At 44.3% G+C, this 25,215-nt stretch overlaps 1 protein-coding gene across 7 annotated transcripts in view; it reads right to left on the bottom strand.

The window, feature by feature from the left end:
• Nucleotides 1-23,835, bottom strand: part of Mprip (myosin phosphatase Rho interacting protein) — a 130,913-nt gene extending 107,078 nt beyond the window's left edge. For 4 of the 7 annotated variants that reach the window (XM_057773901.1, XM_057773900.1, XM_057773899.1 and 1 more), the window contains exon 1: nt 23,387-23,835. In XM_057773901.1, coding sequence (XP_057629884.1) covers nt 23,387-23,509 — 123 coding nt within the window. In that variant the 5' untranslated portion in view covers nt 23,510-23,835. The remainder of the gene's footprint in view (nt 1-23,386) is intronic. The other 3 variants (XM_057773905.1, XM_057773904.1, XM_057773902.1) reach the window with 2 other exon arrangements.
• Nucleotides 23,836-25,215: the final 1,380 nt, after the last annotated feature.

Here is a 25,215-nt window from a genome sequence, read left to right as displayed (position 1 = left end):
CAAAGGTCCCAACAGCTATAAACTGATCTATGATTTGTAAGAGCTGGGGTCGGCGAGATGAGTAAGAGAGCAGAGTGCCCAAGACTGAGCTGGCTCTATGGAGCACAGGGTGGCACAAAAGCTCCTAAAGGGCAGATTTGGTACCAATAGCCTGATGATACCAGTAACCTGAAAGGCTAGCCACACAGGCAAACATCATAGTACAATGCACAGTCATCCATCTACAGAAGCAAAATACGCAAAGGAAGCAGCCATCCCTTACCCCAATAGAACCTTTGCAAGTGCTACTGGAAACCATCTTTAGCCCTTTAGCTATTTTCACTGAGCACAGAAAGACCCAGAGACACCTATTCTACACACACACACACACACAGATCTCCCCACACACCCCCATGGCTGCTGTTCTCCACAGCTACATAGGCTACAGGGTTTGCTGCTGTCCCTCCCAGATACCCAGCCCACTCTACCACCTTATGAAGGCAGCCACCTACACCTTAGAATTCCATATCCCTTCAATGATTGTCCTGACCATCTAGTGGCATGCCTCCATCATTAGGACAATAGCATATTTCAAAACTAACACATGCCTGTGATTTTGTCATATAAGACCCAAGGGATACCACTGCCCCAGTGACTTCCCTACCATACAACAGTACAAACCAGAGGCTATTTCTTAGGCAGGGCTCTGAAGGGGTTGCAAGCCTAGGAAGCACTCTTAAGTCTTTAGCCTTTGTCATTTTCTTTAAACAAACAAACAAACAAACAAAAGACAGACCAGGCAAACAAACACCAAACAAAACAATATCAGGATTTGGCTATGGAGTCCCAAATGCTCCAAAATCTTCCACCCTCAGTTTCCCAAGGGTTGGTGCGACAGGTATGCACTACAATGCTCAGCTTCCAAAGCCTTTAAAAACTGACCTGCCTCTGCCTCCCGAGTGCTGGGATTTAAGGCGTGTGCCACCACCGGCGGATCTCTGGGAGTTCGAGGCCAGCCTGGTCTACAAGAGCTAGTTCCGGGACAGGCACCAAAGCTACAAAGAAACCCTGTCTCGAAAAATCAAAAAAAAAAAACCAAAAAACTGTGACCTGATGCTCTGAAAGGTGGTAAGTAGGTCTAAAACGCTGGGCAATTCTCATAGTGGCAATCTTTTTTTCTTCTTTGGTTAGATGTATTTCCTAAATAATTGGGGGGGGGGGTGGCGGCAGTTATTTTGAAAGGAATATTTTTCTTAACTTATTTATTGGAGAGTAGACTATTAGAATAAATGAAGACAACTTTTTTTTAAATTTTTACTGAGCTCTACATTTTTCTCTGCTCCCCTCCCTCTCTCTCCCCTCTCCTTCAACCCTCTCCCAAGGTCCCAGACAACTGTTCTTTAAATATTGATTTTGTATATTGTCACTTAGTTTTTTTAAAAAAAATACAACATTCTGTCTGTGTGTATGCCTGCAATCCAGAAGAGGGCACCAGACCCCATTACAGATGGTTGTGAGCCACCATGTGGTTGCTGGGAATTGAACTCAGGACCTTTGGAAGAGCAGGCAATGCTCTTAACCTCTGAGACATCTCTCCAGCCCCTGTCACTTAGTTTTGTAATAGACTCAACAGGGTCTTTTGTTTGTTTGTTTCTCGAGACAGGGTTTCTCTGGAGCTTTGGAGCCTGTCCTGGAACTAGCTCTTGCAGACCAGGCTGGCCTCGAATTCATAGAGATCCACCTGCCTCTGCCTCCCAAGTGCTGGGATTAAAGGCGTGCACCACCACCGCCCGGCCAACAGAGTCTTTTAAGAATCACGTCATCGGGTTGGAGAGATGGCTCAGTGGTTAAGAGCATTGCCTGCTCTTCCAAAGGTCCTGAGTTCAATTCCCGACAACCACATGGTGGCTCACAACCATCTGTAAAGAGGTCTGGTGCCCTCTTCTGGCCTGCAGACATGCACACAGACAGAATATTGTATACATAATAAATAAATATTTAAAAAAAAAAAAAAAAAAAAAAAAAAAAAAAGAATCACGTCATCTCCAAACAGAGATGGTCTGACTCCCTCCCTCCTACTATCACTTTATGTCTTTCTCTTTTCTAGCTATAGCTAAGGTTTCTGTACTAGCAATGAAGGGAGAGAGTGGAAAGTCTTTTCTTGTTCCTGATTTTAAAAGAAATGTCCTCAGTAAGTTCCTATTTAACATAATTTTGTCTATAGGTTTGTTGTATATAGCCTTTATTATTTTTGAAATATGTCTCATTTATTCGTAAAGTTTCTAGAACATCTAACATGAAGGCATGTTGAACTTGGTCAAATGCCTTTTCAGTGTCAAGTGAAATAATGTGGTTTCTTTGCTGAGATTTGTTTATATGATGCATTACATTTATCGATTTACATATGTTGAACCAACTTTGCTTTTCTGGGACGAAGCCCACTTGGTTATAATGTATGCTTGTCAGTACTGAACCTTTACGGATATTATGCCATGCTGATCATTGTTGTGGTTCATAGGCACCATAGCTGGGGTAGGACTACTGGTGGCCTCCCTTCTTTAGAAGCTTGCATGGTGCCTTTGGTACCGTGAGAGCTAGTCCTCAGGGAGGAGGCTTTCTGGTCAGTTTCAGCTCAGGGGCCTCTGGGTTCTGTGTCTGAAGTAGTGTGGGACAATTGTCTATATTCTGTCAGGCATCTTCTCTTCTTCTAATGTGAGGGCATAATATATGAGGCTAACTGGGAACTGACCTGCACGGGTCTTCCCTGCCCCTCACTCAAGCACAGCAGGAGGAGAAGGTAAATAACGTAGAAACTCCAGACTAAGTAATCTGGATTTGGCCAAACTCAGAACTGACAGGAGCTTGACTTTGTAAACTTCAGACCCTCTCCCAGTTCACAGACCGCAGCCCGGAGGAACATTAGAAGCTGAGTTATATTTTCAATAAACGCTGATTGGTCAGTAGCCAGGCAGGAAGTATAGGCAGGACAACCAGACAGGAAGTAGAGGCGGGTCAATGAGAACAGGAGAATTCTGGGAAGAGAAAAGCTTGATGCACAGTCCTGGCCCAGCCACAAAAGAATCAAGATGTGACTGCCTTGCTGAAAAAGGTACTGAGCCATGTGGCTAACACAGATAAGAATAATGGGCTAATGTAAGTTGTAAGAGTTAATAAGAAGCCTGAGCTACTGGGCCAATCAGTTTATAACTAATGTAGATCTCTGTGTGATTTCTTGGGACTAAATGACTGCAGGAACCAGGCAGGACAGAAAACCTCAGACAACACTGAAGTGCATAGTGTCTTAAGCAATAAGGCCTTAACTTTCAACTCCGGGGGTTAACCAAGGGCAAGAACCTGCAATGTTTTGGGAGTTTCTTGGACAATCCTGACCAACAATTCAAAAGACTGCTTCTCTTGCCTAGAATTGAGGTTTTTGTCAGATCATCTTTGGCTCTTGGAGGAAGTAGTATCAGCCCAGATAATTTTATTCATTTAAACTATGTAACTATATTTATACATAGTCTCTAAATGTTGCCAAAGACATAAAGTAAGTGGGCATCCACACAACATCGCTGAGAATCAGTGTGGCAATTTTTTATAAACTAAATATGAAACTACCATTTCACCAGAACTACACCCCTGTATATTACTCTAAAAAAATGAAAGCAGTGACACATGCTTGACAAATGAAAGTATGTATGACTGATAACGGCAGCAGTCCAGAAGACCTGCAGTGCAGAAACAGCTCAATAAATTCCATGGGCCATGTGGCCCACCAGTCAGCAATGGAATGGCAAGATCTACCCCATATACAATTCTCTGGGCTGCCAGAGGTCAAGACAAAGTGGAAGAGTCACCTCACAGGTGATGTGCTATGAGATTCCACTCACTAACCTCCAAGAATTCTAGAGAAAGTCAGAACTGAACTGCTCAGATAAGCATCTGACAGGGTTGTGGGTGGGACAGATTGTGATGCTCCTGCCTACACCTGCTTCAGCAACATTCTGTGCTGTGGGGTGTTATGATGGGACACTGGGTAAAAGTACCAAGATCACCATGTCACCTTATAGCAGAAGAATTATGTACAATGATCTTGGTGTAAAGGATTAATTAAAATAAGGTTGCTGAGCATGGTGGCACATCTTTAATTCCAGCACTCAGGATGTAGAAGTGGTCAGAGAAATTCCACGCTAGTGTAGGTTTTACAGTGAGATGCAGGCCAGCCAAGGATACATTGTAAGACCATGTCTCAACAGAATAAACAAAAATTTAAATGCAATTAAACAAGAATTTAAAACTTCACAAAACCAAATCTAATGTTTCTTCCTTCATCCTATCTATACACAGGTATAGAACACTGGCAAGAATCTGCTATAGTTTAGAACCCATAGATGTAGTCAAAAGGCCTTTGAAGTCAATCCTCAAGATCCTCTGTACAGAGCGGCATGTTATGAGCTCTACATGCCTAGCAGTAGTCTGTGGCAGCCATAGGTTTACATGCTCCATCTTGCAGGCCTTCCTCCTTCATGGTACAAGTCTCTTAATAATCCTTCTAGAGACAACCTGGGTTGAGTCAGAAGATCAAATGTCTCCAACCAGACCAAATGGGTGGGGCAAGAGTAGAAGTCAATAATCTGTTTCATAAAGCACAATTAAGCTACTAAATAAATGATTTTCAGGCATGGTCTGGCTTCTGGACACTGCCACCCTATCTGATCAAGCTCAAGGCACCCAGAACAGACAGGGTTGGCTCTGGCTTCCCATGGCCTGTCTGGCTCAAAGAACATGAAGGAAGCAAAGTTAGTGGCAGAATTCCTAGCAGGTTTCTGCTCCCTAGGACTCATCAGCTCCCTCAGAGAGCAAGTGGGCATGGAATAAGGAAGTGTGACTATGGGGAGCCACCAAACAATCCACGAAGACACCATTCCCAAGACCTCCAGTCTGGTGCCTTCCAAAGGGTGTTTCACTGTCCCACTTCAGCCCTTCAAGACAGGACACCTCTGCAGGACAATAAGTCCTGCAACTGCTTTAGATCAACTACTTTTGGAGTACGATCTGGGTTGAGACGTAATTACAGTGCCGCTCTCCTGCTCATCTCTTTCCCACACACTTGGCACTTTGGGCTTACACAGAAGAGTGCAAAAGAACTCAACCTGTAGCAGCACCTGTTTCCCCTGAGGTCCTATCTCCCAAACCCTATCAGTTTTGCTCCTTCTCTTACAATAGCACAGTCATTACAGAGGCCTAGCCCAACCTAGTCCAGAGCTAAGCTCTCGCTGCTGAAAAGCAAACACATGGGTAGATGACTCCGGGCATCCTTGCTCTGGTCAGTAACAACTGGGCTAGAAATGGAGATGCTCCCCAGGCATGTTAGGTCTACTGCTGATAAGGCCTTCCTGGGACACTGATAAGCCAGTCTGAGCCTCCAATTTTCCGACCCTATATGCCAGGTCACACGAATGATACTGGTCAGAATCCAGCACCAAGAAGACAACACACAGCCAGACAAGCTTACAGCGGGGCTGCTGTGTACACCATGCTGGCAAGAAACATAACACTGGGTGCTGCCAGTGCAATTATTCCATAGACATTGAGCTACAGAAACAACACGAAGTAGAGCAAGGATTATCATACACTGTTCAAAAAACTGCATGAAAATACATATACACTACACAGCCGTTTGTTCTGTGACCCCCACCAATGCACAGGGCCAGCACTTGTGCTTGAACTGTGCTCTGGTGATTGGCATCCTCTGGAGATGTTTGGTGAAACTCCCCAAGCAGCCTTTCTGAATCTGGGGGTGGATACATAAAGCACAAGAGTCTATTAAAGCAGACCACAGATGGGTAGGATGTAGACGTGCTTATAAAATATGTCAGGATGGGTAACTGGGGGTTGCTGTAGTTAGAACCTGAATGTTTCCAAAGGCAAAATCACAGCGAGATGTTACTGGGAGAAGATGAAACTTTTAGGTGGTAAGGCCTAGGAAGGACAGTCCTTAGGTCACTGAAAATGTGCTGCCATATATGAACCAATTCAGAGCATGCTGGTGGCCAGAAAAGGTAATGTCAACAAAATCTGCAGTTACTACTGCTCTGTATTCCTGGAACCCATCTGCCAAACCTGCACCACTAACTCGTCTCCCTTAGCTGCTGCCCTGTCTCCATCCACACTGCATTCTTCATGGCAGAATCATCACGCCCAGGTGTGGAATATTCCTTTACACTGTGTGAATATATGTTGCTGTGGTTGGTTTAATAAAAAAGCTGACTGGCCAATAGCTGGACAGGATAAGGTTAGGCAAGAGAGCCAAACTGAGAGTGCTGGGAGGAAGAGAGAAGGAATCTGGAGATGCGAGCAGATGCAGAGGAAGCAGGACATATAGAAAATGAGGTAACAAGCCATGGGTGACATAGCAGAGGGTAAATAAGAAAAACAGGCTAACTTAAAATGTAAGAGTTAGTTAGTAACAAGTCTGAGCTATGAGCCAAGTATTTATAATTAATATTAAATCTCTGAGTAGTTATTTGGAAAGTGTCTGCCGAGACACAGAGAAACTCTACCTACAAATGGTGCCCAAATGTTTGGCAACTACATTCACATAAAACCTGAGAGAGTTTGAGAAAAGGTTCTAGACACAAAAACAGAACCAAGAGTGGCTTTCTAGTCTCCTGTCTCTCATGCTGGTCATGGTACAGGTCAAGCCTCCTGTGAGCTTGATCCACGAGTGCTCAATGAGCTAAGCTGTGTGTGGTGGGTTCCAAGTCTCTCTCACTAGCTGCAGTAAAGAAAAGTACAGAAAAGCATCTCCTGGCAGCTGCCTGTGGGAGGGAGCCAACCGCCATGCACTACTGCCATGTGCTAAACTTAGTAATGTTGATAGCTGACATAGCAGTTTTAGATTTGCCTCATGCAATCAAAAAACAATAAAGATGCTTAGTAAAGACAGATCCAGATTAGAAAAAAAAAACTCTAAATGGGTTACAGTGTTTAAAAATATATATAGGCTTGGGAGAGAAAAGACAAAGGGTATATACAGTCATGGATTAAAAAATAGTTTTATGCTGGGAGGTGGTTGACACATGGCTTTAATCCCATTACTCGGCTTTAATCCTTTAATCCCATCACTCAAGAGCAAGTTCCAGGACTGGCTCCATAGCTATTGGGATACCTTATCTCCAAAAAAAAAAAAAAAGGTTTTAAAGCAATAAAGTCCTTTAAAACAGAGTAAAGTTAAATATATATATATATATATCCACATAAAGATGGGAAATACACAAAGAGTTTTGATTCTCTAAGTTATTGTGTTCTTTAAATTTTTTTTGGCTGCTAAGAAACACTGGATTATAAAAGTTGATAGATTAAACCAATCTATACATTTTAAAAGTATCTTGACTTCAAAATTTAAAACAAAAGGTGTGCTACTTTGGGGGAAAGGTTTTGATTTTATTTATACATGAAATGAGAAGCTTTGGGTTCATTCTGGGTTAAAGAAAATCAGGTTTGATTGAGGAAAACTTCTTGACATCCTGACTGTAGACATAAAAAAATAAACCTAAAAGAGCTACAGGACAAGTGATGTATATCTTACCTGCTCAAACACATCATCCTTGGCTGAGATATGTACAATGTACATTCCATACTTGTATTAATGCAAATATGTATGTTACCTTTAAAAGTGTATTTTCAGAGCAAGGAGACCAGACACCAATAAAAACAGATGGTCCAAGTGATGTAGCATCCAGAACAGCTTCAAGGCTCCTGACTGAGTGACCCAGCCTCACAGAATACTCCAGCCAAGACTTAATAATTATCCTGATTTTCTCAAGGTTCCTTCAAAGATTACAGCACCCACAGACAACAGGAAGTAGTCTAGATAACAAATAAGTTAATTCAAAGATCTCTTTCTAAAAGAAAAAGGATGATATAATATAAATAGGAAAAAAAGATAGATTACTGAAACTACCTTAATCCAAAAACAGCAATTAATCTCACAATATTTTACATTGGTACAGATTTTAGTTTACTGATACAAATTTAAAGTTATTTCTGTTATACTGTATATATGTTTCTACTCTTGTTTGGGGTATTATGCTTATGCAGTATAATTAAGAAATACAGATTAATAATTAGTCACCTATAATAGTCAAACATAGTCGTTAGGTATGTTTTCAAGGTCATACACAGACATAGTTAGGTAGATGGTCTTCAAACACGTCAAAGACCTACAGAAAATGGCATTTAATGTGTTTAATAACCTAAGGCTTTTCAGGAAAGTGAGACCCATCAGCTCCTGGCAGTGTCAGGAGTTTGCTTTCTTTATCACAAAAGCTAGCCATTTGGGCAAAGAAACTTCTCTTGCCTCAATTACTGACAGAATACTGTCCAAACTAGACTAGCAGGACACCAAAGAAAGCGACTGCCAAGTTTTGCCAAGGCAAGGCAAGATAGTCCTTTAAAATTCCCTGCTTCTCAGAAATGTCTGTCAGACATACCAGACCTATAGGCCAAACTTGGATGCCCCAATGTCAAAGAGGAACCTAGGGTAACTGTCCAGGCAGCCAGATGTCCCTGTTGGTTTTTTTTTTTTTAAGATTTTATTTATTTATTATGTATAGTGTTCTGACTGCAGGCCAGAAGGGGCACCAGATCTCATTATACATGGTTGTGAGCCACCATGTGGTTGCTGGAAATTGAATTCAGAACCTCTGGAAGAACAGTGAGAGTTCTTAACCTCTGAGCCACCTCTCCAGCCCCAGATGTCCCTGTTGTTAGGTAACATTTCCCCCTTCTGGCATTTTTGATGAAGACTAGATAGTCACAGTTAAAGTTTCCCTTAGTTGTTGTAAAAGGTAAATTAGGTATAAAACTGTAGAGTCACTAAGATAAAATAGATAATAAAATATTTTCTCTAGTTTTGTCAAATACAAAGACTAGATATTGTAACTATTTTTATTCTTAAATCCTTATTTTTTTTTTTTTTTTTACAATTTGCAGGAGTCAGTTTTATTTATTTTTCCAAAGTAATGGCCACTGATTCAATGACACGCCTCAAAAGACTTATGATAGTATTTTCCAAGATTGTATGGGTTTATTTCTATGCATTATGTGTTGTTCTATTTAGTTATTCCCTCACCAACACCAAATAGCATTTATATTGACATAGCTTTCAATTGGTTCTTTGAACTCGAGCTTCAATATTTTCACTATTTTGTTTTTTGCATTTTCTTTTTTTCTCTGATAATTTTTTATTACTTTAAAGATAATTGCAATAAAAATTTCTACTTCCTCCCCTTCTCCCATTGTAACTGTAATTCTTGATATAATTTTACTATGTTAACATTAAAATCTTTAATTAGACAAAAATGGGGAAATGTGGAATATTCTTTTACACTGTGCTAATGTGTGTCACTGTAATTGGTTTAATAAAGAAGCTGACTGGCCAATAGCTGAATAGGATAAGATTAGGCAGGAGAGCCAAACTGAGAATGCTGAAAGGAAGAAGGGTAGAGTCTTGAGATGCGAGCAGATGCAGAAGACACGGGACATGTACAAACTGAGGTAACAAGCCACGAACCATGTGGCAGAGGGGAAGTAAGAAATATGGGTTAATTTAAAATGCAGGAGTTAGCTAGTAACAAGCCTGAGCTATTGGCCAAGCATTTATAATTAATATTAAGCCTCTGAGTGATTATTTGGGAAGCATCTGCTAAGACACAAGAGAAACTTCACCTACACCCAGGTATATGGAGTTCTTTGCAAATAGACCATCTTGAGCTAGGCCAGCAGTTCTAGTATCCTTTTAGTAAAGAACCTATGAGAGAAAATGTTTTATAAGCACTAAGGTACCATTTGTCCTGGCCTAGAATTTATCATTCTCCAGCCCCAGCCTCCTTAGTGATGAGGCTGCCAGTGAGGACCACCAAGCCAGGCTCAAATTCCATGTTTTGTTTCAAAGAATGAACTGTCAAAAGTAATAAACACACACACACAGAGTAATCTTTCTGTAGCGCAAAAGGACAGAGAAGGCCTTTCTTCCCCAACAAACCTAAGCTCCTCTGAGACCCAATGCTGAGTACCACAAACCCCTTCCAATAGCTCCCAGGCACCTCACCTACCAGTGACTATCCAGCTTTCCAGTCCTGTACCCTTCAACCCTCCTGCCAACAGTTCCTACACAGCCCTAGTCCCCTCTGCAGTTCAGAAGCTCATCAAGTAAGATGAAAGGGCAGAAAATGTGGAAATCTCCAAGTGGCTGAGACAGTGTGGCTCTCATCCCATGCCAGTGTCATCTAAGGGAGGCAGCTTCATGGCAGCATCTACCACCTGACAATCCAAGGTCAACCTTTGGCTCCACGGGCTGACTCAAATCCACCCCACCAGCAGAAATGCAGCAGTCCAGATCTGATCCTCAGTTCTCTACTGGAAAAAAGCTGACAGTAGATGCTCAGACAAAAACGTCTAACACCTATGGCTCTCAACATGTGGATAGCGACCCTTTCACAGGGGTCACATCAGACAGCCTGCAAATTATATATTTATATTACAAATCATAATAGTAGCAAAATAACAGTTATGACGGAGAAACCAAGTAATTTTATGGTTGGGGTGACCACAACATGAGGAAGTGTATTGAAGGGTAGTAGTATTAGGAAGGTCGAGAACCACTGCTATGCACAAATATTCACAGCAACACTACTTTATTTGCCAAAAGGTAGGAATAACCCAGATGTCATTAACAGGAGTGAGTAAACAGCACGTAGTGCAGTCATACCCTGGAATATTACACAGCCAAAAACATGAAAGTGTAAATAATACTCAAGGTAGGTGAGCCATGAGAACATTAGTTGAGTGAAAAAAGACAGATCAAAGGTCATAGGTTTTGTGATCCCATTTTTATAAAATTCCCATCGTGAATGAAAGCAAATTCAGAGTAGTGATAACCTGGGGACAGGAAGTGGGATGCAGGATGGCTGAATAGTTATGAGGTGTTCAGCTGGAGCATGATAGTGATTTCATAGCACTGTGAATGTGCTAAATGCAACTGAATTATACACTTTAATATGATTAATTTTGTGTTATATGAATTACACCTTAAAGAATAAAAACAACAGATCTCATACCCCTGGCACATAGCCGGCAGGCCTACAGATATGGGCTATACCTCCTCCCCTCTGATCCAACTGGCCTAAGCAAGCCTAGACCCCAACAGAGGGTGGGTGGGGGAAGGGAGTATTACTAAGAGGCTCTTCCCCGACAGGTTGCCCATTCTGCAGGGCTGTTAAGAGAATAATGCTTTCTATGGCAGAGGGAAGAATGTAGATGTTGGACAGCCTCTGGGCAGCAACTCTGCACAGAAGTCATGACCAGTTCCATGCAAAGCCCCTTCTCATTAAAAACAAAGAACAAACAAACAAAAAACAGTGCAGGAGCCTGACAGGAAGACAGACACGAGAAAGCACACTTAAAGACAGCCCAGACTAGATCCTCTAGCTGGCCCATTTGGTAGGTAGCTGATCTACATCTATCCAGGAAGACAGGAGCTTGTTCTGGCCCGGCTCTTCCTGACAAGTCACAGGACTTCTCCACACCTAGTCCCTTATCCCTGAACCTATAAGGCTACTGTGAATAGGAAAGAGTTAACAGTGGCCTGGGACAATAGTTCTGTCAGCTATGAATACCATGGGAAGAGAGATACATACTCCAGAGTAAGCTGATAGCCCTGTAATTTCAGACTAGAAACACCTGTACACCATGGGAGACCATGTCCTTGCTGCCTGCTAACCATGGTCCACAAAGAAGAGGACTCACAAACTTCCAGGCAGGAAGGCAGATGTAGACTGGAAAGTAGAGGGCTTTGTCTGCCCAGGTGATAAGTGCCTGTGAGAAGAGCCTTCAGTAGTTTCTATACCATATGGCTCAGCATCTAGAAGAGTCCTGAAACAAGGACAGTGTGGTAGCTAAGGGTCCACTTCAGTGCTGAAGAGCAGGGGCTATAACCCACCATGGTCAGATTTCTTGGTCAGCCAGCAATTTAGACCTGGCCTGGTTCTGGCCACCTTAGCATTTTGCCTGACATCTAAAAGGCAACTGTATAGCTGACACTGGGACATAGCAGAGATGAGCCTAGGTTCTCTTGCATCTCCCCCACCTATGTTACCTACTTTCCACATGAAGAGGACGACATTTGGCCCTTTCACTTCCTGTACTCCTAAAGTTTTCAAGCCAGTTCAATCCTCATATCGCCATCATCCAGAAACCAAACCTACACAAACGAGACCAAGCAGAGCCTGCTGATCTCTCTAGGCCAATATGAGATGGCCCTGGAGGTACAAAGCAGCGATAGCAGGACAACAACAGAGTTCAGGGGCTCACAATTGGCAGGCTGGGAGAGACAGAGCAGGCTTGAGGGTCAGTTCAACTGAAAGGTCACACAGTTATGTATTCCTTCAGCTTCAGTGTGGAGCCTAAGCTAGCCCCTTCAGCCAGAATCTATTATTGCTGTGATGGAACACCATGACCAAAAAGCAAGTTGGGGAGGAAAGGGTTTATTTGGCTCACACTTCAGCATTGCTGTTCATCACTGAAGGAAATCAGGACAGGAACTCAAACAGGGCAGGAACCTGGAGGCAGGAGCTGATGCAGAGGCCATGGAGGGTGTTGCTTACTGGCTTGCTCTCCATGGCTTGTTCAGCCTGCTTTCTTATAGAACCCAGGACCAACAACCCAGGTATGGCTCCAACCACAAGGAGCTGGGCCCTCCTCCACCAATCACTAATTAAGAAACTATCTTACAAGCCTGCCTACAATCTTATGGAGGCTTTTTTTTTTTTTTTTATTTTATTTTTGAGACAGGGTTTCTCCGTAGCTTTTTGGAAAAAGGCATTTTTTTTTTTTTAAATTGAGATGACTTTAGCTTATGTCAAGGTGACATAAAACTATCCAGGAAAATCTACTACCCTGTTTAGTTCTAGGACACTGGCCATCCCTACATGGCGGCATACACCTGTTATCCTGAGACTAAAGCCACTGAGGCAGGAGGATACAGAATTTAAGGACAGACTGGCTTACATAGCTAAATAGACAGGACATTGTGCTGAGTACATGCCAGGGCAGGGCAGATGTCCCACATGCTCACTCTGTACTACATGCTCAGTGCTTGCAAAACATCCTGTTTACAGAGTACCCATTCTACCTAGTGTTTATGAGCTCTCAGTCCCTCCTATACTACCCTGGAGTTACTGAGGGCTGTGCATGCATCTTATTGTTCCCTAGACTTCCGAGCCGGTGTTACAATAACCCAGAGTTTCAGATGAGGGCACAGACACTTAACCCTAAGAAGCCTGCTCAATCCATAGGGAAAATGTTGGATGTGAACCAAATCCGAGCTGAAAGCCTGCTCTCTGCTATTCCAACTGTCTTATGTGGCACACTAAAATGGAAAAGTGCAGCTGTCAGATTTCTAGGTCACGGTACATCCTCAAGTGTAAAGCAGGCAGATCCTTTGACCCCACAGGGTCCCAAGGCTCCCATGCCCCAGTGTCTTCCCTAGTCCTCACAATGAGGCTCTGAGTATAAACCAGGGGACCTTGAAAATGACCCCCTTTCTCTACTCCACTGGGGCTCTCAGCAGCTGTTCCCATTTCACTCAGCCCCTTCAGTCAGGGGAAGAATGAGGAGGTAAGAAAGCATAGGCACAGAGTGTACCAAGGAGTCAGTTTGTCTGTTAAAACCAGTATCTGAAAAGATAGAGGACATGGTTATTTCCCAATTCTGAATTCCTTTCCCAGGGGAAAAAAATGGTGACTCCTGTTCAGAGATGTGCCGAAGGTGTGGCTTTTACCACAGGCCAGAAGCCTTTCTGGGGGACATGAGGTTCCCTGCGGGTCCTCATAGCTGCACAAAATAAACACAGACATGCACACACCCTGCACACACATCCCAGTAAATACCCCCAAACCAGGAAACCTCTGATAATAGGTGAACTTACTGAGGGCAAGGAAACCAAACAGAACTCTGGAAAAGCCCATACTAGCCTTCCTGTGACCTAGGCACACAACTCACAGCTCTTGGCTGCTCCATCAATTAAGCAAAGACAATTCATCTGTTTAGTGAGTAATGGCATGGGGTCCTGAGGAGGGCAGGGATGGGACAGTTCCTCTTCTTAGCACTGTAATTTATTCTATAATGTACAAACTCCTGACAACAGACCCGCCCTAGCCAGACAAAAGACAAATGGCAAATTTATGTTAAGGTGGCCCTCCTGAACTGAGGAAAGTGAGTTCATAGCCCATGTTGTACTGTTAAAGAAGTCACAGATACCTGAGTTTTGTGTCACAGACTCAATGTGAATCAACTGTGAGCAGTCCCCTTTCTCTGCCTGGGAGTCATGTTGCCCCCAGTCAAGCCGGCCTCTAGTATCTGGGGCCTTATGGAATCATGACTCTGATAGGTGATTAAATATATTCAGGCTGGGGTAGGGATGAAGGAGGTGCAGAGCCAAATATGTAGACACACTATAAGCTTCACTCACCAGGGCGATGTGCTATCCTAAACCAAATCCAGGAGGATCAAGCTAGAAGAGCCCCAGGCAAAAAAACCAACTGCAGTTTTCGCTGAACTAGGGTAACCTCGACTGAGAAAACCAGTGACGGATTTGGAAGATTTCAGTTCCAGTCTCTAGAGACAAAATGCCAGCAAATCAACCCACTGGCTCTCCCCGCCTTCCCCAGAAGGACATAATGACACTGTGGGAGTGGATGAGCAGGGCAGTGGCAGGTCCAACCTAGGGCAACTGGGAAACAGTTTCAACTGCTGAAATTGGAACAGGCACAAAATCTGGGGCAGTTTTCAAACTGCCCCGTAGGCCCTCGGGGATGACTTAAGTAAGTGCCTCTGTCACTAAGAACCCTAGCCAGTACTATACAGAGCTTTACTTTGGTGAAGGAATACGGATTTACTGAAAAGCCTAAAACTATCCAACTGGGCCAACCATGCCATGCAGATGAAAAAGGGCAGCCTGAAGAGCAAAGTTCCCAGGATAAAGAAAGACCTGTTTTCTGCGGTTGAATGTGCCATATCACTGCATGAATTCATGTACGTACACACACAGGGAGGGAGGATAAATTAAAAATACAATAAAATTAAGCAGCTTGAGAATCACTTAAACATTCAGACTAGTGAGGTGGCACACACCTTCAATCCCAGCACTCGGGAGGTAGAGACAGGTGATATCTGTGAGTTCAAGACCAGCCTGGTCTACATAGTGAGCTTCAGAACAGTCAGAGCTACACAATAAGACCCTATCTTAAACAAATGAGCATGAAAGCAAGCAGATAAATAAATTAAAAAGACAAATATTCAAATCAATGTCTTGATTTCAGTTAAATGGCAAGGGGTCCTAATAGTCACAAGATAGCTCAAGCAAAAGCTCCTATACACAGAAAAAGGCCATAAGCATCCTTTGGAATATTAATGACCATGCTGGGGGTACTTAAGGACTCCACAGGTCCAAAAGCATACATACGCACATGTACGTACCTAAGTACATGTATGTACTTCACAGATCAACGCTCCAATTCACCTTTCTGGGTCATCTTGCACACTGTGCCTGAGAGAACACAGGTCTGAGACTGCTATCCTTTTACATGGCAAAGGAAAAATAATTCTGAAGAGAATTTCAGCCCAGGGAAGCAAGCTAGGAGACAACTGCCAAACATTGGGAGAGCACAAAGATTCAAGAAGCTGCATGAGACATGGCTGAAGTCAAATGACTTGAAAAGGTGTGTGCAGCACAGAGAGCAACAACACACTCATGCCTGATCCAGAACTCACTGCTTTCCAGAGGCCATTTGCAGACAATCTGGGTTCTGGCCAAAATCCTTCTTTCTTCTGCCACAAAACCCTGCCTCTACAAGGGTGATGTCAGAACCCACAGAAGAGTTTCTGAATACATCAAAGGGAATTAATTACTAAAGAAGATGTAATATTCATAGAAAAACTCCCCAAAGTTGGCAGAAAGATACCAAGGGTAAGAGAAAGAGGGCACAGACAGGAAAAGCAAGTAAGAGAAGAGCAATACAAGAAAATCTAGCTCAGAGCCGTCTCTAGTGCAACACTGAGGAGAGGGGAGATAAGGGCTGCCCACATGCCACACCAGAGTCTCCGGAGGAGCCTGTATGGCCCAGTTGTGGCCAGAACTTCTGGGCAGCAGTCATGGATAGCTAAGGCACCAAGAAGGTAGATATACGAACTGAATTCCACCAGAAGGTGAACTCACACATTTAAACTTCTTTACAGAGGAAAAAAAAGATAGTGTTTTTCATCTATCAGATTTAAAAAAAAAAAAAAAACATACCTGGGCTGGATGGTGTGATGGGTAAAAAGCTCTTGCAGCAAAAGGCTGATGACCTGAGTTGGATTCTGGGAACCCATATAAAAGTGGAAGGAGAGGTGCCGGGCATGGTGGTGCACGCCTTTAATCCCAGCACTTGGAAGGCAGAGGCAGGCAAATCTCTGTGAGTTCGAGGCCAGCCTGGTCTACAAAGTGAGTTCCATGATAGCCAAAGATACACAGAGAAACCCTGTCTCGAAAAACAAAACAAAACCAAAAACAAAAAACAAAAACAGTTAAAAGCAACTCTATAAAGTTGTCATGTGGCCTGCACGTGTGCGCATGCACTCACACACAAACACTTTCACTCTCTCATAATAAAATTTAAAATATTTTTATGGCTTTTACATTTAATTTATTTAATTGTTTTTACTCACTCTGACTCTGCCTCCCAAGTGCTTGTATTATAGGTATGTATTATAGGTATGTATTATAGGTATGCCTAACTCCTTTTTACATTATTTAAATGGTTATATAAAGAATTATAAAAATGCCTTGACTTTGCCAGATGGCCTATACAACCTAAAATACTTGCTATCTGGCCCTATAAGAAAAAAAATTCCAATCCTTAATCCAGAAACCACCAGATAGTGCAAATGGCATACGGAGCAGAGGGCAGGTATGGATACGATCCTTGTATATTTTTTTTCCTTTTTTATTGAGGTAAAATCCACATAATAGAGAATTAGCCACATTAAGTGAACATTTCAATACCATTTAGCATATTACACAATATTGTGCAACAAGTTCTTCCATCCAGTTCCAAAACATTTCATCACCCCCCAAAAAGAATCTCAATCCCATTAGCTGTCAATCCTTCCCCAAGTCTCTGGCAGCCACCAATCTGCCTTCTGTTTCTAGAGACGCGGTTGGTTCCTCCGTATATTCATGCAAACACACTGTGTGATCTCTTTTGTGAGAATCTTTCACTTGGCATCATGCTCTCTTGGTACACCTATGTCACCACATGTCTTAATACTTTGCTCCTTGTTAAGGACAATTCAGTGTATGGATTCACAAACTGTCACTGTTGTCATCTTCTGGCCACTGTGAGTAATGCGGTCATGTATTTACACCCAGGTATTAGAGGACACCTACTTTCTGGAACTGCTGGTTCACAGTAATTCTACACCTAACTTTTTAAGAAACCGTCCAACTGTGTTTCCACAGCAGTGATACCATGTTGTCCCCACCAGCAATGCCCAAGAACTGCAATTTCTTTAGGTCTTCACCTACTTTATTAAATTGGTTTTTTTTTTTTTAAGAATTATAATCATCTCCATGAATATAAAGTGGAACCTCACTGTAATTTTGATTTGCATTTCCCTGATGACTAATGACACTGAATCTTAAGAGGATGTTATGTATCTGGGACTTCAGACACATCCTCTGCCAAACATGCAACAGCTGACACAGTTACCAACAGTATAAAATAAAGGTGAGCAAGACATTTCTCCATTGTTTCTGAGATAAACACTGTAGGACAAATTCTGTATCCTGGAACTTCTAAGAAAATATGAACAATAATAGAGCCCTGATGGAATGTTCTACAGAAACCCAGTCCTAGCTTGGCACTATGTACCAAAGCTTCCCACCCTACAGCCTTTGAAGTCATGGCAGTAGACAGTAAGGTACAATGAAGACATAATCAGACCAAGAGGACTAGAAGCCCTAGGAGAGATTTACTTCCCCCACCGAGTAGCCCCTCTGAGACCTCCCTGCTTCCATTAAGACTTCCTCTTCTACTTACCCATGGGGATGGAGGTTGTCTCTCTGTGCTCACACTATCCTCAGTAAACCACTCACATCTCTAACTTCAGCAAACACCCAGATGAACACTCAGAGCCTTCTTCACTGAGCTCTAATGTCCACTTCTGGTTCTGGGCGGATGGTTCCACCTAAGGAGCCACACTGGATATTCACCTTATAAGGTGAGATTTATCTCAGAATTTCCACCCATAAACCCAATCCAAATTTGCTTTCTCTGTCTGTGTTAAAGATAGCTGGGGCTGAAGAGATGCTTGGTGGTTAAGAAGTCTTGTGCCTGCAGAGGAACCAAGTTTGGTTTCAGCACCCACGTGATGGCCCACAACCACCTGTAACTCTAGCTCCGTGAGATCTAATATCTTCCTCTTCTGGCCTCCCCAGGTAGGCATGCAAAAGTGGCATATATACACACACAGGCAAACTCTCATACACATCAAATCGATACATCTGTGGAGTTTTTGGGGGATGAGACAGATACTTCAATACACCCTGGCTTTCTCCACCAAGAAATCTACTCAACCTCCTTCCCTCTAGTCTCTTAATATTGCTGTGGAGAGAAGACCTTCCTAGCCATCTACCTGGACTACCCCAGGCCTCCTCTAGATCATCTGCATTTAGTTAGTGATTTTCAGAAAAAGAAGTCTGATAAATTTGAAAGGCTAAGCATAAAAATAACTGTAAACCAATTAATAGTATTAGAGACTTGGAGGTCCTAGAAATCCAGTTTAGATATCAAACTCATTGGCAAACACCTTTACTCACTGGGCCATCTCTTCAGCCCTCGTCTCTCCAAGTCTCATGTATTATCTATAGCTCATTATGTACCATGGTAACAGTTACATAATTTTCAGAGTCTATATGGCCCACAAAGGCTAAAATATTTACTACTAGGCCCTCTATACAAGGTTTGTAGATCCTGACCAAAAGTATATACAAAAAACTACAATCACCAGGGGATGGAAATCTAGTGGGAAAATGAGCAAACAATGCAATGCAAATAATACACAGAAAAAAATAAAAATAACTCAGTAAATATTACAAAAAAGAGCCATCATGGTACTACAGACCTATATTTAATCCCAGAATTTCGAGGTGGAGATAGGAAAATCAGCAAAAGGTATGCCACAGCTCCAAGGCAAGTTCAAGGACAGCTTGGGCCATGTAAGATTCCATCAAACCTGTACTCATATGCACATATCCACGTACAGACACACATACAAACATGCGATTAAAAATAATAAAAATAAATCTTTAAAAGGGAGTTTAATTTAAACAACAATAGGAAACTCATCAAAAATTAAATCATTTGGTAATATCCATTTCTGAAAATGTTATGACATTGTTTTGGAAATTTAGTGAACTTGATGTTAACCCAACCGTTCTATTTTTAAGTATCTGCCCCAGAGAAATATTTGCATTCCTGCACGCACACACCCAACCAAAAGTTAGACAGGCACACTGGGCTGGAGAGGTGGCTCAGTGGTTAAGAGCACTTGTTGCTCTCCCAGAGGACCAGGGTTCAGTTCCCAGCACCCACAATAGGTAGCTAACAATTGTCAGTTAAATCAGCTCCAAGGGATTCAACACCTTTGGCTTCCATATCCATATCTACATATTGAGGCATGTATACGTGTGTATGCCTACACACACACACATACACGCATGCACAGATTCCTACACATAATTAAATAAAAATAAGTCTTTTAAAATGACATTTAAACCGGGTGGTGGTGGTGCACACCTTTAATCCCAGCACTTGGGAGGCAGAGGCAGGCGGATCTCTGTGAGTTCTAGGCCAGCCTGGTCTACAAGAGCTAGTTCCAGGACAGGCTCTAAAACTACAGCAAAACCCTGTCTCGAAAAACCAAATAAATAAATAAATACATAAATAAATAAATACATAAATAATAAAATGGCATTTAATTGTCAAAAATTAGTGAGTTGTATACATACATAAATGTGTGGGGACATATACATTCTACAGCACACATATGAAAGTCACAGAACAATTCTATGGACTTGATTTCTCCTTCTACCTTTATGTGGGTTCAGGAGAAAGAACTCAGTTTACCAGGCTTGGGCTTGCACAGCAAGCACTTTTACCTGCAGAGCCATCTTGCTAGCCCTACATTCACTATTGACAGCAGCAAAACTCAGCAGCAGCTTGAGTGTTCATCACTGAGGGAATGCGTTAAATTATAGTCCGTCCCTGGGCCCATATGGAAAACAATTTTATATTTTAGTTGTAACAACATGAAAAGGAGCACTAAGCATTGTCAAGCAGAAAGAAGTGCACTGCAGAACAAATACAAACACAGAGCTCAGGCTTACCAAGGCTGAATGAGGGCAGGTAAACACTTGTTGCCAAGTCTAATGACCTGAGTCTGATCCCTAGAGCCATGATAAAAGGAGAACTGACTCACAGGTGGTACACTGTGGCAAATAGATTCCCGTACCACACCATAAATGTTAATTTTTTTAAAGGTTTAAATAATATTTCAGTCTACAAATACGCAGAGAAATGCAAAAGAGGCTTGAAGAAAAATGTCACCCTGGGAACAGAGGCTGAGCAAGCGCAGCATCATCTGGGTTAACCTATCACAGGTCAGTCTGAATTCCAAGGCAGGGAAAGCAGGACTCCTTGGTCCCAAACAACACTGTTGAGCACTTTCTGAAATTCAACTGCCCTGATGTGCTCATGAGGTGGTTGCTGTAGACTCTTAAGAGAAGGGGACAAAGAAGGCACTTAAGAATCCATGCTGTGCTCCTGCAGCTCTTCCCCTTCAGAGTGGCAGGCTTTTCTGCAGTGAAAGGAAGTGGCTAGTTTAACTGACCTCCAAGTTCTTCCCAGGTCTGATGCCACAACATAGGCAGGCCTGGAATAAGTTCCCTACCTCTCCAGGGGAAAACAAATAAACAAAACCAACAGCTGAGGAGACAAAGCTTAAATCAGAAGACTCAGAGGAATGTGTGCTCCTGGGAAGACGACATCCTTGAGAGCAGAAGCTGTCCCGCCTCCCTAGACTCACATCCTCAACTATTACAGAGGGGGTGGCTTTGATGATGGCTGATGTATCTTCCAGCTTGGACAGTCTAAAATAAGCTCTGGGTGGGAGGGGCAGCAGGAAGCAGAGGATTGAGGGGAAGCTGACAGGAACCAATTGGCTGAGGTTTTCCAATGGAGCCATAAGGAGAGCAAAAGGCTCTGGGAGAACCGGATACCGAGCAGCGACAAATGCTGCTGGCAGGAGCCTGTGGTCTCCCTGCTCTCCTTTCAAGAGCAGTTTTTTCCTGAAAGATCCCAGGAGGTAGAAGGCTGGGCTAATCTTTCCCCACACAAATAGCCCTACTCATTATTTTAGGAACTACTATTCCAATTGTGCCCTGGAGGTCTCAGGCCTGTTTCAAAACCTAGAATTCTACTTTGAAAATAACGTAAGAGTCCAATACATTAAATTTGTCTCATCCCTTGAGTTAAATTAATAATCAACAGATTTTTTTTAATATTTTAGACTCAAACAGTTAAATTCCACCCATTCATCTAAATTTAAGAATCAGAAGAAGGCCCTGTGTAGCATAAATATCTAATTACCAGTTTGTGTGGTTGCTTCAAATAACCTGGAAACTTACAAACCTCTCTCAAAACAGCCTTTGCCAAGTCCTGAAACTTCTTAAATCAGAGTTGACTGTTCATGGTGGTTTTTCGGTTTGTTAAATTATAAAAGGGAAAGCTTAATGAAATCTATTTCTTGCTTTTCATAATAGTTCTGTGGGAGAAGTAAGTCAGTAATCACTATTACCAGTTTACAGATAAGGAAATTAAAACACACAGAGGTAGGAGATTTCTTCAAGGTCAGACTTCAGAAAGTCACACCAAAACCAGAAGCAGTCACCTCATAAATCCCATAAACTGCTTCCCAGAACAGAGTTCAGATGAAAAGGGGGATCGCCGTTTCTCTCTTCAGTTCTGCCCTTCCCAAGCACACAGGTCTCTAAGGCCTTGGGTGTCCTCCCAAACAAATGACTGAGACCTGGAGAATCTGGTTAAGCTTCCTCATTACTTCCTGGCTATTGGAAATCTGACCTCAGAGAAAGATGCCATTACCCTTGCCCTACCACCAGACTCTGGTTTGTCCCATAAAACAAGTCAAACCTTGCTTGCCCGTAAAGGCATTAAAAACAGTCAAGCCAGGCACTTCAAAGCCATGTTTTCGGTCTAAACAGCTCTTCCCAAAAAGGAGGGGCTACGACTAGGTGGCACTGGGCTGGAATGCATGGGGAACTCCGCTGGCATTCCGGCAAGCAGAGGGCAAGCAGGTGCCCTGAGGTACCTAAAGAGTAGGGGGAGAGGTAAACAGGATGCACAGGTCCTTCCCAAAGTGATGCAAATAAGGCCAGGAATCTTCAACACCAGAAGTCTGAGCGCTACCAGTTCCCAAGGGCCAACAGGGCCTGTCACCCAAATTGAAGACCTTGTACCAACACAAATCGCCCAACTCCTACACGACTCCGGGATGGAGCCCTAGAACTGTGTTTTTTATGTCTGTGACTTTGACTCGAGTTAAGACAGAGCTACTACTAACCTGATCCAAAATCCCAACAGATAAGCACAGAAAGAGGAGGGAGTCAACTTTCCCCAGAATGCACGAATCTTCTCGGACTTCTGAGCCAGAGAGCAGAAACAGGAAGGGAAGCCCCTACCCCTCACCAAAAGCTACCCCTACCTTCAGTTCAAGAGCAAGAGCCACCCATCCCCATTTGGAAACACCCCACCTCTCTCCAAGCGCTGATGGTGACAGTGACTTCGGAGGGCAGGCTCTGTTCCACAAGATGGAAGCTGGTGGCCCACGCAGACAAGCCAATTCCTGGGACAGTCTGGTGGCCAAGTCTGAGTCCAGCCTCACGGACAAGAGTCTGGGGTGGGTAGGAGAATCCTGACAAGCATCAAGCAAGCCTCACTTTGTTCCTAACCAGGGAAACCAAACATTTTTTGAGTCACCAAAAAAGAATGAATCACACGGCAGAGCTATGGGAACGGGAAAGGATGTTATTTTTCGGCATACTTGAGGATTTTCCCTTTGTCCCGGCTCTATCGATACTCTTCCCGCCCCCATTCCAACCCCATCCCCCAACTCTCAAGCATTTTTTGCCTGCTCCATTTTTATTTTTTCTGGGCCTTCGTAGGCTCCGCGCTCCTCGCCCGACTCGTAGGCAGGACTCCCAGCTCCGCACCCCGCGGCAGCTCACCTGCGTCAGGTCCTCGTCGTTGAGCAGATGCGACTCGCGGGGCTTGAAGCAGTTCTGACACTTGCTCTTGTTGAAGATGTTGGCCTGAAATTTCCTGCACGGGTTTTCCTTGACCGCCGACATGTCGCCAAGCGGCCACGGCGCGGGCCACTTTGGCCCAGCGCGCTCCCGGAGGTCGGGACTCAGCGCGGCCGCCGCCGCATTTTGCGCTGGCCGCCGCAGGCCCGGAAAGGCCTCCCCGCTCACGCCGCGCCCCGCCTGCTCGCCGCGGCCTCAGAGCGCGCGCGCCGCCTCGCGCCCCGCCCCGCCGCCCGGCCGCTGCGGGCCCATGGACGGACGCGGCCTCGGGCCGCTGCCTCCACCGCGGCCGCCCCCAAGGCGCCGGCCGGCAAGTCCAGCCGTCGCGCTCACCGGGCGCCCGCCGCCACCGCGAACTAACCGAGCGCGGCGCCGCGCGCACTCGGGGCGGGGCGGGGCGGGGCGCCGCAACAGGCAGCTCCGCAGGCCAATGGCGCCCGCACGCTCCTGCTAACAAAGGAACCCGTCGGCCAATGGGAGGCGGGGGCGGGACCGGGAGCCGAGGGCGCAAGGTAACTTGTCCAGGCTGGGAAGGTGGAGGCGCTGGGATGGAACTTTCAGGTTTGGTGGACTGGCGCCGACGCCCGCGGCCTGACAGCTGCGGCGCTGGGCGGGCTGCTCCCGGAAGGGCGCCGCGGATCTCCGCGGTCTCCCCGAGGGCCGCTGCCTCCCTCGTAGCCTCTTTGCTGCGGCCTTCTGCCGCGCCCAGCCTGCACCCCTACTTTGTGCCAGGTCTACGGTCGACCCAGATGGCACTATTAGGGTTAGGAACTGTTCCAAGTGTTCCCCGTGGTTTAGCTCATTAAAGTTCCTCAATCTTTCCATAATCATTCCTGTTTTACATGAGGAAACTGAGGTGCGCGGAACAGTTAAGTAATGATATAAAGTGTTTCCGAGATGATTAGGTGACAGCAGCCTCAAGGAGCTATCAATTTTATTATGGGAGATGAGCGAACCCAATTCTGCTAGGTACGTAGTTAGCCACCTTCATTACGTGCTTGCGGAAACAATGGCTCAGACACCGGGAATAGCTTGTGCAAGGTCACTTTGCCAGGAAGGGACCCAAACTGTTACTCCAGGCCACTGTTGTCCAGACTTCCAGGCAAAAGGCCACTTGGAAAGGAAAGAACAGCGGAGTGCAGAATGGGGCAGGGTGAAGGGGGACAATCCCTGCTCCTTAGGAGAGAGTGCTTCCAGCCGCCCTGAGCTGGATCTAAGCAGAGAGCGCGTGCAGAAATGTTCCCAAGGTGTGCAGGGAGAGGTGGGGGAGGAGGAACAAGAAAGGAGAATGTGGTCCCAGGAGTCTGGAGGCATATCTAGAAGGATGGAGAGTTTGAGGTCAGCCTGGACCTTAGTGAGACATTTCTAAGGAGTAGTGGGTAGGGAGGGAAGAGAGATTCCAGACTCAGCCAACTGGCAATTAGGAGTCACCCTGAGTTTTTACCAGAGGCTGAGCTAACTCATTTTTCCCCCGGTGAAGGTGATATTGGAGCAGGTGGTAACAGTGTTGAGAGCAGCTGAGCTCCCGCGGTGAGAAGCCTTTAGAGGAGATGGATGCCTTCAGAGCTGTGTACTTTTCCACTGATCAGCTGGCGTCTACCCAGGGGAGGTGTATTTCCATTTTGAGAAAGAAATGCTTTCCTGCACAAAGAACCAGGAATGAAAGAACCCAGATGAAAGTCTTCCTACAGCCTGAGGGGAAAGCCCAGCTCTGATCCAGCTGTGGGCAAGCCCTTTCCCCTGGCTGGTGC

The sequence above is a fragment of the Chionomys nivalis genome, chromosome 7 (assembly GCF_950005125.1).
Source record: "Chionomys nivalis chromosome 7, mChiNiv1.1, whole genome shotgun sequence".
Lineage (NCBI taxonomy): Eukaryota > Metazoa > Chordata > Mammalia > Rodentia > Cricetidae > Chionomys > Chionomys nivalis.
This window is presented reverse-complemented; position numbering and strand designations above follow the sequence as displayed.